This window comes from Mauremys mutica, chromosome 2, assembly GCF_020497125.1.
Source record: "Mauremys mutica isolate MM-2020 ecotype Southern chromosome 2, ASM2049712v1, whole genome shotgun sequence".
In the NCBI taxonomy this organism is placed as follows: Eukaryota; Metazoa; Chordata; order Testudines; family Geoemydidae; genus Mauremys; species Mauremys mutica.
Window position 1 is genome coordinate 260,336,993 of NC_059073.1, and position 12,973 is coordinate 260,349,965.

Here is a 12,973-nt window from a genome sequence, read left to right on the forward strand (position 1 = left end):
TGCCACCGGACTCCTTGTTGTTTTTGTGGATACAGCCTAATATGGCTACCCCCTGATAAGAGAGTCAACAGTTAATTAATATTTTAAGATATGCTTTGAGTACAGATAGGTGCATTGTAGTAAGATTAGTTAATATATTTTAACTGTTCATTGACATATTTATCTCAAATTTATAGATTTATTTTACAAGATGGATATTGTTATTGTTTGAAGGTTGGGGACAAATGCTATGCACAAATTTGAAAATGTCATAGTCATAAAATTTAAGGCCAGAGGGGACAATCAGATCATCTAGTCTGACCTCCTGTATATCACAGGTCACCAACACTACCCAGCATTCAAACACTAAACTCAACAATTGAAATTAGACCTAGGTATTACAGCCCTCAGGACACTAAACTACTATGTGCCACAGGCAGAGAATAGAGGAGACAAAGGTAATCAAAAATGTTGCATATTACTATTCGTATAAAGAAAATTTGGAGTATACCCATAATATTAAAAAGAAATCTCATTATTTAGATTCTTTCAGTTATTTTTAAAGTGCCTACTTACACAGCAATTTACTGCATGGCAAACCAGGGTATGAATCTACAGCACACCAGCTTGCCTGCATAGTAATGTCCCGTGTGGAAACTGCTAAAGCACACTAAGGGTACATAAAAGACCCACAGCACAGCTGCAGATGGTCTGAATCAGCTGACCCAGCTCTGAGACTCGGTGCTGTAGGTTTTTTATCGCAATGTAGACTTACCCTAAAAGTCCTGGAATATGGCTTGGCTTACAACTACCTGCCACACAGTAACCTGCTATGTAGACAAGCCCTGTATGTTTTAGACAGACTTTCCCTGAGGGTGATAGGCCCAAATTAAGAACGTAAGAACATAAGAATAGCCATAGTGAGTCAGACCAAAGGTCCATCTAGCCCAGTATCCCGTCTTCCGACAGTGGCCAATGCCAGACGCCCCAGAGGGAATGAACAGAACAGGTAATCATCAAGCGATTAATTCCCTGTCACCCATTCCCAGCTTCGGGCAAACACAAGCTAGGGACACCATCCCTGCCCATCCTGGCTAATAGCCATTGATGGAACCTACCCTCCATTAATTTATCTAGTTCTCTTTTGAATCCTGTTATAGTCTTGGCCTTCACTACATCCTCTGGCAAAGAGTTCCACAGGTTGACTGTGCATTGTGTGAAGAAATACTTCCTTTTGTTTGTTTTCAACCTGCTGCCTATTAATTTCATTTGGTGACCCCAATTCTTGTGTTATGAGGAATAATTAAATAACACTTCCTTATTTACTTTCTCCACACCAGTCATGATTTTATAGACCTCAACCATATCCACCCTTAGTCGTCTCTTTTCCAAGCTGAAAAGTCCCAATCTTATTAATCTCTCTTCATACAGAAGCCATTCCATACCCCTAATAATTTTTGTTGCCCTTTTCTGAACCTTTTCCAATTCCAATATATCTTTTTTGAGATGGGGTCACCGCATCTGCACACAGTATTCAAGATGTGAGCGTACCATGGATTTATATAGAGGCAATATGATATGTTCTCTCTTATCTATCCCTTTCTTAATGATGCCCAACATTCTGTTTGCTTTTTTGACTGCCACTGCACACTGAGTGGATGTTTTCAGAGAACTATCCACAATGACTCCAAGATCTCTTTCGTGAGTGGTAACACCTAATTTAGATCCCATTGTTTTATATGTATAGTTGGGATTATGTTTTCCAATGTGCATTACTTTGCATTTATCAACACTGAATTTCATCTGCCATTTTGTTGCCCGGTCATCCAGTTTTGAGAGATCCGTTTGTAGCTCTTTGCAGTCTTCCTGTGAGTTAACTATCTTGAGTAGTTCTGCATAGAGTAGTTTTCTGATGTTCTTATGTTCAGGTTGCTGTATTAGGGCTGCCACATTTCAGCTGGAAAACAACTGAACTATGCTTATTTGCGAGTCCCTCCTAACAAATCTCACTACCATGACTACGAATAGTGTGAGTCCATATTCCCTTACAAAGGAAGAGTGAGTGGAAGAGAGGACTGAGACAATTACATATGTTATCTAGAGCCATGTGGATGACAAGCAGAAAGTAACAAAGAGAGGAGAAGAGTACTTGTGGCACCTTAGAGACTAACAAATTTGTTAGTCTCTAAGGTGCCACAAGTACTCCTGTTCTTTTTGCGAATACAGACTAACACGGCTGCTACTCTGAAAAGAGAGGAGAGTTAAACAAAATGGTTTTAGTTTAGTTATCAGTGAAGTGTAGGGAAAGCAACCACTGGAAGTAGAAAAAGTCTGATAAGGCAAATATATTACGGGTACAGTGAATATGGTGTATTTCATAGTATGATATAATTAATTGAAGTATATGCTCCATCTAGGAAGTAAAATGAATTTACCTTTTCCTGTAGGTCAGGTAACTTCTTTTCCACTTTTGTTTCAATGTCTTTTTGTTCTCTGAGCTGTTAAAATGAATGCCAAGAAAGCTGAGCAAAAGTACAGACACACACATTTATAAAATGTAATACAGAGAGGATGAGGGAGACATTATTAATTTAATATTATACTTCTTTGAACAATTAATTAATTAAAATTCTTACATTTCCGGAAATATTGCAAAAAGTGTACAAAAATATACATCTTCCATAAGTAATTATTAATTCTTTAAAAAATGAAATGCAGCTTTATCCATGTTCAAAGCAAAATGTACTGGTACTTTGATCTATTACACTGAAAATTTGTTTTCATCGTTTACTGCCTGTGAATAGGACTACATAAGAGACTTAATTATTGCCCACAATTTTTATTGGAAACATTTGCTTGATGTAAACTCTGACTGGTCAAAAGATTTCAAAACAGCAGCGGCTACTTGACTTATACTGAACAATAGCAAAATTCAATAGTTTCCATATTGTTGCACAGTATTTCTTATAAATTTGCTTTGCTAAATAAAAGGAAAACAAATTTATCTTTAGGAATGATGGAACAAAATTGAATACTGGCATAATTGTCAAATTGTGAGAAAGTAAAGAAGAACATTTAAATTAGCAGTTTACACTTGAAATTATTTCCAAAACTTTGCAACTGATTCAGTTTTGTATACTACCTTTTTTTCAGTATTAAATTTGTCAGTATTTACCACAGTAGGAAAAATTAGTTTATACTATATTTCTCAACTTTTTGTTATTAGTTATAATAAAAAGGCCAAAAGATGTAAAATCCAGAAATGACTATATTTATCTATGTCATAATCTTCATGTAATTGTTTTACAATAATTTTAGTAGAGCTTATGGCAGAAATTAGTCAAAAGTATAAAAGCTTTAAAGAACTTATGTCCAGCGTTCTGCCTGTATCATTCATTTCTCCAGGACTGATCTTTAGTTACTACTCACATTTACATTCAATATTCAAAACATCCCCTCCCATAAGGACACTATATAATTTGAGGATTTCTCCATTCCTCAGTCTGCTTTTACACTCTCTCTCTCTCTTTAATTTCCTCTCTCTCAATCAGTTACATTGTTGACATCTTCTCTCTACCCAAAGAAGACTGGATCAACAGGGCATGTAACTTCTGGCTGATGGGAGGTTCTACCCCTGCACTTTCCCTTTCCCATTCCCAAAGGATCACCATCTGCTTTTCTATGTGTTCCCACTCCAAGGAGAAAGAGAGTGGGAGAATGGTAATCAAACTTAATGTCTCCTAACTGGCAGAGTTGAACCCTAGGTTAGTCCAAAAGTCTACATCTCATGCAACTGTCTTTGTACAAGTAAATGCTTCCCCCTTTCCATAATAATAAAATTCCACTTCTGATGTTATGTCATGCTACTGAAATGACCTGCAGTATTATTTATAGGTTTCTGTAATGCACTCCCTTACAGCCTGATTTGCAGATGCACCCCACCTTAAATTTCCCCAGTTGGGGGAGCAATTTTTTTGCTTTAACAGCCTGGGTCAAGGAGAAGCCAACACACATTACCAAATACCAAGTCTCCTTTTAATGAAGTTTCAATACAGGAATAATTCAGGAACCTGGTTCAGAGCTCCACAAGTTAGAACATCCACAAAACCAACTTTCTGAGTCATGTTAAGTTAGACTCCTTGAGTCAGGGAGAAACCACCAGCCATGGCAGCCTGCATGATTTCTACTCCCTTCTCTCCTGTTCAGCTTCGGCTTCCTGTTTAAACAGCCCTACCCTAGGGTGAGGCAGCGCCTCCTTGGTTATACCCCAGGATGTCCTTGCATCAGCTGCAGCCTGTCCCTTAAAGGGGTAGTGCACTCCTTCACAGTCTTCTGTACATTTAATGTTGGTTTGTTTGGTAATATGCTGTGAAAAAATATGGCTAAAAAGCTAAGTATGTTAAATAATATTAGAGGGTTCCACAGGTGCTCAAGACTTGCCAGGATGCCTTCACCACATCTCAGAGGCAACCTGATAGCTATTCTCTGTATCTTTACTATGGTTACTAAAGGATAGCATGACCAGATGTCCTGATTTTATAGGGTCAGTCCCGATATTTGGGGCTTTTTCTTATATAAGCACCTATTCCCCCCCACCACCACACACACACACACCTTCTGTCCCTATTTTTCACACTTTCTATCTGGTCACCCTACTGAAGGACCTCAGTTCAGAACTGTGGACCTAGCCAAACAGAGGTACATTCTATGAGTTTGGTACCAGATGTTCTATAACTCAATGGGGAGTGGAAGAAGAGTGAAGAAAGAGGCTGAAATTAACTGAAAAGCCTTTTCCTCAAGGCTGGAAGCCCATATACTGATTTATTTTGCACTCTGTATACTAATACATCTGCAAAAAGGCAGAGTGAGAGCCTTAGTTTTTGTAATTTCTCCAAGAAGACACCCAAAGAAGAGTTTCTGGGTGAGCAGAGGGGCTACGTTTGGAGTAGTACTACTCTAGAACTACACTTGGTTAAGGACCAGTATTTATTGGTATTAAAAAGAGAATTTTCTTTAAAGCTTGTTTTCCTGAATATATTTTCAAGATTTTCCTCTTCTGCCCTCTCTATATACAGTTAGGGCCAGATTATGTCTGGGGTGGTAGGGAAGAGGGAGGTGGGATGGGAGGGAGGAGGCTCAAGGAGCTTTTCTCCTCACCCCTTTTGCCCCTCTGTGCAGGGACCAGCTGTAACTGCAGTCTTTATTCAGTTCTGAAGGATGGAGAGAGGGCAGAGAAGAGGTGGGGCTTTGCCTCCTCACCTCTGACCTCAGCCAGCAGAGCTGGCCAGCTGGAGGGACACACATGCTGCACCCTCTTAAGGGAAAGCTCACAGCAGATGCAGTCTAGGGAGCTCTAGGAAGTATCCTATCTCCTTGCCTGCACTGAGATGATTCTACACTGTCCCTATCTCAGGGGTATATCCTAAAGGCACAATATGGCCCTAAATATGTATGTGCTATAGCTCCATTCATGTTGCGTGGTCTTCTGGTTTTTTTTTTTTAATGAATTCTAAGCCTATAGTTTTTTATGTTAGAAGAACTTACAATGAATTTGAATGTTCACTTCCACTTTTGCTGTGCCTTGTTTTAGGTAACAGTAACTTGAAGAAAGAGGCACAGCCTTTGAAACACACACTACTATAAAAGAATAGAGAGGAAACGCAGACAGTCCTTTAAGCGTGGTTCTGTTCTGAGGAGTGTCTCAGTAAAAGTGACATTATGTGACTCCACATTTATTTTCTCTCAGTGATTTCTGTATCTAATGAGCTCAGTTTACAAGTAAAAATGTCTTTTCTAGCTGCCAGCCCAACAATCTCAACCTGGTATCTGAAGGTCATTCTGGGTTCTTTCCATCTCACACATCATCTTCAGTGATAAAGGTTCAATGAGGACAAATAAGACCTTAGTTACACCTATTCAACTCCAATGCCTTCAAATTATGTCCTTGGTGAAACCTGTGCAAACCCACTAGTTGAGATTTTCAAAGCCAACTAGGAAATCTGCACAGACAGACAGGGTCGTCCTTAGGATTTATTGGGCCCTATGCAGTATTATTAAACTGGTGCCCCTATGCCCAACGGCAGCTTGGGCATGCATGTGTATTTTAGATAAGGGTGGTCTTTTAAAATACTGTATGTTTGAAGATCCAAGCATTTAAGGCTAAAGATGAATACTCAGATTGTGCATCAAAAAATCTATGCAAGGATTTTTTAGAGATGTGATTTTATAATCTTCAGCAACACACTAATGCAATATTTTTAAAGCAAATTTTAAACTAAGGTCCCGTAGACTAACATGTTCTGAGTAAATATTACAGTAATGCACAACTGGTTTTGTCAGTAAATTCAGAAACTGAAATACCTGGGGGTTGGCAAATGCCTGTTAAATGGCTTCATTATAACTTGAATGGCTCTTTAACAGTTTCAGTGTTGTGCTAATAGGTCTGGCAGGCTGGAAAGCTTTTTCACTTTTAAGTACTAGATCCCCTCTGGAAGAAGACTCACCAGGCTGCAGCAGCCAGCTGTGGTGGGAGCCTGCAGGAAGGGTCAGAAAAGGGACAGGAAGAGACGGCTGGGTGGACACTAAGACCCAGGGTGCCCAAAATTTTCGGGTGCCCTACGTGTATGCTGCGTATACCTAAGGACAGCCCTGCAGACAGATGCTTATGATAACACAGATCCTTTTGAAAGGCCAAAGTCAATACATGAATTTAGGGTCTGAACTTTAGGCAATCAAGTTTAAAAATGTTGGCTGTGTGCGCTCAGAATCCCTGGCTCCAAGAAAATCACATTTTTCCAGTTAAAAGAAAAAAAGGTGAAATGTGTTCTCAAGACTAATGTATTTGCTAAAAAAAGAGGTCCACAGATCAACTTAGTCCGAGTTTTCAGCCTTTAAAAACTGGTTTCAAAGAAGGCTTCCTTTATAATCTTGAAATTCTGTTTTTCATCCATTTCTAAAGACTCAATCCTGCAGTACTTACTCAGGCAAAAGTCCCATTGAAGTCAAAGACTGAGTAAGGACTGCAGGATTTGGCCCTATGTCAAGATAGCCCAACACACACTGTGCTAAGATTAACAAAACAAAGTAAGTAAAAGCGGCTATGACTTGGCACAAAGTCTGACAAGCTGAAAAAAAGCAAATGTTTAAGTAACTGAAGTGGTACTGATTTTCTATTCACAACCTTTTCTCTTCTAAACAGTATCATATTCTTTTCCAGCATATTTAGATTGCAAGTCAAGCTGTGTTTTATTTTTTATTATAATAAACCCAGTCAGTATACTGTAACAAAGACATACTAGTGGTGACCAGTGTGAAAATCACTGTGAGACCAAGATAGAAAAAAGGTCAAATGATAAAATAAACAATCAGCCATCTGGAAAGTTCTTGCAACACGTAAAAAGAAAATAAAAGGCAGTATTCTTATGAGACTAATACAGAATACAAAAATATTTAAGATAGGGCTCCCCCTATCATAGTACCAAACCTTTCCACATAATGTTAAATGTTTTCCAAGTTCTTCTGTGCCAAACAATATTTAAGTTCTTTTTAAAAAATCTTTAAAAATCATTTTGCATGTTTCTTCCATTAGTAGAGTAAAATTTAGGCTTCTGCTGAACTGATTCTCCAAAAACCTCTTTAAAAAAATGCTTTTTCATTTTTCTAAAAAAAAATAATCAATCAGTACACATAAGCTGCATATGATACTTAGAACAAACTGAATATTTAAATAAAATAAATAAGTTTCTATATATATGAAAACAACCATTTTTATGAAGTTTGAAACACATACCAGTTCATAAAAATAATTTAAGCACAAGAATCTTACCATACTTTGATTTAATGACCTCTCCTTTTCAAGTTCCATGTTTATTTTTTCTTGAGCTTCAATTAACTAAAAATAAAAGCATAACAAGTAATGTTGCATTTTAGATTAGAGGCAGGTAGAATTCTTCCAAAATCCTTTCTAAATATAGTTTACCAAAGAAAATACAGCATATATATAACCTAATGAATGACAGACTGATGGGCATCCTGGCACATACCATGATACCTAGAAACAAGCCTGATAGTGCACTAGGAATGCCACATGCAGAATGTGCAATTCACACACCAAATGTTCACACTTTAATTTTGTATTGAACACACCCTGAATGTGCATACAAAATACAGAAGATCAGATCTCTAGAAAGCTGCAGGTTAAAATGAAGGGCACTCTGGAAAACAGCTTTCTGAGACAAATCCTTTGGCCCAAATAAGAACTGCATGAAGTTCTGAATACAGTCAAACTAATGATGCTCCATTGCTTAGGTAGAGGAAGTCTGACTAGGATATCTATACCACCTGCAAAGCATAAAGAATGGGCATAGGGAGCCCCTACTATGGAGGGAAGTATTCGGAATGAGGATTACTCTGATCCAACAGTCAAACCACACACCTATGATTGGGGTGTTTCGAGAGCATTCACAAGGGCTGATGCAGTCAAGATGCAGTGGCAGTTTTGGAGTAGTTCAACTGCTGCTTGGTGGCTTTCTGGGGAGGGAAAAGATATTCTTTTTTCTTTGACTCTTGAAGTCATCTTCAGTATATATAACCTGTTTACTTAGGCTTTTTAATGGGGAGCATGTCAGGCACCTATTGTCATTGAGGACTAAGTCCATGCATGTATAAATTTTAAAAATGAACCCAATTTTAAAGTTATCCAAGTGCAAAAATTCTAGATATCAAGCCAAAAAATTTTTTCAGTGGAGTACCCAGTAGAAAACCTCCCCAACAGTGAGATGCATTAGGCTGTGGAACAGTCTCCAAAGAAGCGTCAGAAATCCCATGGATTAGGACTTTGCAAACTAAACTAGACAAACTTAGGCTGTGAACTTTTGGGGGCAGGGATTGTTTCATCTGTATATAATTTGTATAGAACCTAACACAATGGGACCCCAGTCTTGTTGGGGTCTTTGGGCAGTTCCACAATATAAATAATACACTAGAAAATGTACTGTAGGGAACAATCCTCCTTTTGCAACTAGATAAAATGGATGGACCAATAGGAGTTTTCCATATCTAATCTTAGGATACGTCTTTAGCTTCCATTTCTAATTTTAGGGTTCATTTATAGGATCTCAAGGTTTAAAATCATTAACAAATTTAGCCTTCCGACACCCCTCTGAGGTAGGTTGGTATTATTACCATTTAACAGAGGGGAAAGCGAGGTGTGAGAAGTGACATCTTTGCAAGCAAAGTCTATGGAAGAGGTGGAAATAGAACCCAGATCTCCTGACTTTCATTCCTGTGCCTCAACAAAACAGAATTCTTCCTCTCCCTGGACAGTGAAAACAACTTAATGTGAAGATTTTTATCATATAAAGGGTCATTACCTCCCAGAGATTTCACCACAAAGATGAAAATACCTTAATGAAAATACCTTGCTAAACTGAAGTTCTTCAACAAAGGATATAGATCACATTGAAAAATATTTAATGGAAAGAGTCCACTTTCTACAGTGGGAAGAAGTTCTTTGATTTCTCTTTCATTTTTAGAAAGGGAATAATGCACTGTAGAGAAGAAATTCATTTGGCATGATATCTAGGCATGTTATCTAAATAGATCTTTATGTCTCCCCATCTCTCAGTGAGGTGTTTTTGTTTTTTAGAACTTCCCTATGCCAAGAAGCATTAATTTGTATTTACTATGTCTTGTTCAACCACTGCCTTGTACTGATAGCACATAAATAATATTGAAGACAAATTAATAACATTACCCAGAAATACAGAAAATATACAGCAAACCACAGGTTATTGAGAATAACACAATTCTTGCCCAAAATTACAGATACTTCCATATTTGATCCTTGTTACTCTTTCTCTAAAAATATACTTGTGCCCTTCTTTTTAATGAAAGTACTCCACCCAACTCCACTACAGTTTGCTGAAGTTCAGAAGTGAGAAAGTGTCTAATTTACTAGTGTTAAAATACAGCAAAAATAATGCTGACATGACAGGAGGAAGACAATCTGAACCACTGTCTTCTGCATAGGCAGGAATACCAGCTCATTTTTACTCATCATTGAGTTAAACAAACATAAAACAAAATCTGAAACAATTGAAATGATATTGACTATTTTTCAGCTTTCTCGTATTATTTGGAATAGACTTTGTGAATAACCCAAACCTGCTGCTTTTCTGCTTAGAGAGACATTCATCACTGTCAAAACAGTACAGTACCTTTTGAACAGTTTTCTCATCTTTTTCCATTTTTAATTGCATACCTCGAACCTCCTTATCTGAAAACAAATAGGGAGAAAGGTAGAGCATGAAATTACAAGCCTACATCAGTGTATTTATATTGTATGCTTCAGGTCAGTCTAAGCCTAGTGGAATGCACAGTGGATGAAAGTCCTAGCAGAACTCTGACCTTCACAACTGCCCTTGACATTCATAGCCTTCTTCCTGCTGTTCAGCCGGCTGGTCAGATAGAGATTAAGAAGTAAGTTCAAGAGCCAAGTGTGGCTGAGTGCCCACAGCTTTTCATTAATACTAGCTCTGGACATCCTTGCTGTTAGTCACAGCCAATACAAAGTGCTTTAGCAGGTGGTTCTTTATTGCTCAAACAAAACTATGAAAAGATGAGAAGCGCCATTACATCAGATGATAAACAGCAATAAAGAATACTGTTTATGTCAAATTCATCTTTCTACTATAAAAGGTACTACTATGTCTAATCTATCTGGATGTACAATAGTCAGAAGCCAGATTTTCCACACAAATTCTGTTCTAATGCCATAGATTTCTAGCTTTCCATAAGAGCTTTCTAACACTGACAATATACTAGTGGTAACTTGAAAGTAAAGACTGAACTTATTAATTGTTCTTATAACCTGAATGGTGTGTATGTTTGTTTATATACATACACACACACACTCTCAATTTCAGAATAAGACAAAATGAATTCCTTTTAAAAAATGTTGTAAAGTAACCATACTGAAAACAGTGTTGATAACTTGAAAAAGAAATTGATTCTTGTAGACTTCTGCACAAACATATAATTCATATTTCTTCCCAGAAAGTGTATGTTAATACATATGTGCAAGCACAGAAACCTATTCTATATATAGTGTCCATTTTACCTCCTCATCTTAAGGCAACTAAATTAAAACTAACAATATATTTAATCATTTACAAATATAAATATTTACATAACACTTTTCTCAGATTTTAGTAATTTTGCAGACTACAAAATAACAGTGTTATATTTTATGAACTCCAGCAACACTGTTAACCAACATAAGAAGTCTTAACTTCCATATAAACAAATATTCTTTTATCATGAGTAAAAAAGTAAATATAAATATTCAAAAAAGTTTAGAATAATTAAAAAGTACAAAACAAGCTGATAGAAAGTCCAAGAAAAAATTACCACATTTTTGGACCATACTAGATTTGCATTTTGATTTTAACATTTAATGCATACTGTATTTAAATGTCATCTTGACCTAACATCACATGAAAATTTTACCTAATTTATTATTTTCTTTTTCACTGCGTTTCAGAGACTCTTCAAGATGTGCAATCCTATCAAGTAGTCCAGAAACCTCTTCTCTGAAATCCTCATTTTCTTTTTCGAGCATATTTTTTTCATTGTCATCATCGTTGTCAAAAATAATCTGAAAGATTGAGAACCCTTGTATTTCTAAGTAAAGAATCAAGGATTTAAATATGCTTCACAAATATAATAATTATAGAACACAGCTATCATATAATTTTCTGAATTCTATTACACAGTTATAATATGAATACAAAAAAGTCAAGAGACTAAATAGGACCTTGCTGGAAGAAAGACTGCAGTACATTATATACAAAGCCATAACACATGGGGACATTTTATTGACAGGAATAATGCATATCATACTGTTTGTGTGCCCTCATCATTCAGGTCAATTTATTATGGAGGCTGTGTGCAGGAAGGCAGCTGGGGCCTATCCACCCACACTTCCCTCTGTGTTTATGAAGTGCCGTCCGTAACTAGGCAGGCAGGAGAGATTGTGGACAGGCAACACCAGGGGGTTGCAAAGTGCATGGCTAAGGAGGGGGGCTTGTTGCCTTTGTGCCATTTCTCAGTGACAGTGCTGCCAGTGTCATGAGGAGCACATCACATGTCAAAGTGGTGAAGTTTTCAGGCTGGGAGCCGCATGGAGTCCATCAGGCCTTCTGATACCAACGCAGTTGGTTTTCTACTTGGTGTCGGAGCCACCCAGAGGCAATTCATATTCTGAACATTAACATGGCTTTGCATGCCTGTCACACATAGACCGTGCAGGGGTTTAATGCTATTGAAGACTATGGTTTAAATCTCTATGCAAACAGTGATTACCTAGTAAGAAGGTTCCAGGATAACATACAACAAAAGACTTTAAAGTTATAGTTTTAGTAAAGCAAACTCATTTACATTTTTATTATGCGTGTCCTTTGTTTAAATCTTGCCACATCCATTATGGAAAAGACTTCTTATGCAACTGAAGCTTATTGGGACAGCTACTCTTTTTTTCTTGTCTGTTTCAAAGCTATTGAAAACATTTGAATATATTGTCTTATGGTTGTCCAGATTTTACTGCCACATATTTCTTTTAAAATTACAGAAAAGCTTTCGGAAGCTGGAACAAAACTTTAGAGTAATACCAGCCTATCAAACTGAATTCTGAAAGCCTTAAAATATTAAAAACAAAGAACAGGTTATTAATTACTTTGCTTACTAAAGAAAATTTAAGATAGTTGTTTCACGTGGCAAAAATAAGCATGTGAAAGTAGGGCCTCCTTTTCTAGGTTACCTAATGATAAAAAGTAAGAATCTGGTACCTAGAACTTCGGAAGTAAAATTCTGAGTTTTTAAGAAAACATGTAAACCTGAACTCAAAACCGAAATATATTTATGGCAAACATTCTCTCCTGCACAACTATTTCAAATGTTTTTCTCAAAAAACAAAACAAAACAAAACAAAACCACC

General features: G+C 37.1%; 1 protein-coding gene across 2 annotated transcripts in view; it reads right to left on the bottom strand.

The window, feature by feature from the left end:
- Nucleotides 1–12,973, bottom strand: part of C2H10orf67 (chromosome 2 C10orf67 homolog) — a 118,752-nt gene that overhangs the window by 63,833 nt on the left and 41,946 nt on the right. For both annotated transcript variants that reach the window (XM_045003201.1, XM_045003200.1), the window contains 4 exons: nucleotides 11,488–11,635; nucleotides 10,197–10,255; nucleotides 7,805–7,870; nucleotides 2,415–2,477 (listed from right to left, as the gene is read on the bottom strand). In XM_045003201.1, coding sequence (XP_044859136.1) covers nucleotides 2,415–2,477; nucleotides 7,805–7,870; nucleotides 10,197–10,255; nucleotides 11,488–11,635 — 336 coding nt within the window. The remainder of the gene's footprint in view (nucleotides 1–2,414; nucleotides 2,478–7,804; nucleotides 7,871–10,196; nucleotides 10,256–11,487; nucleotides 11,636–12,973) is intronic.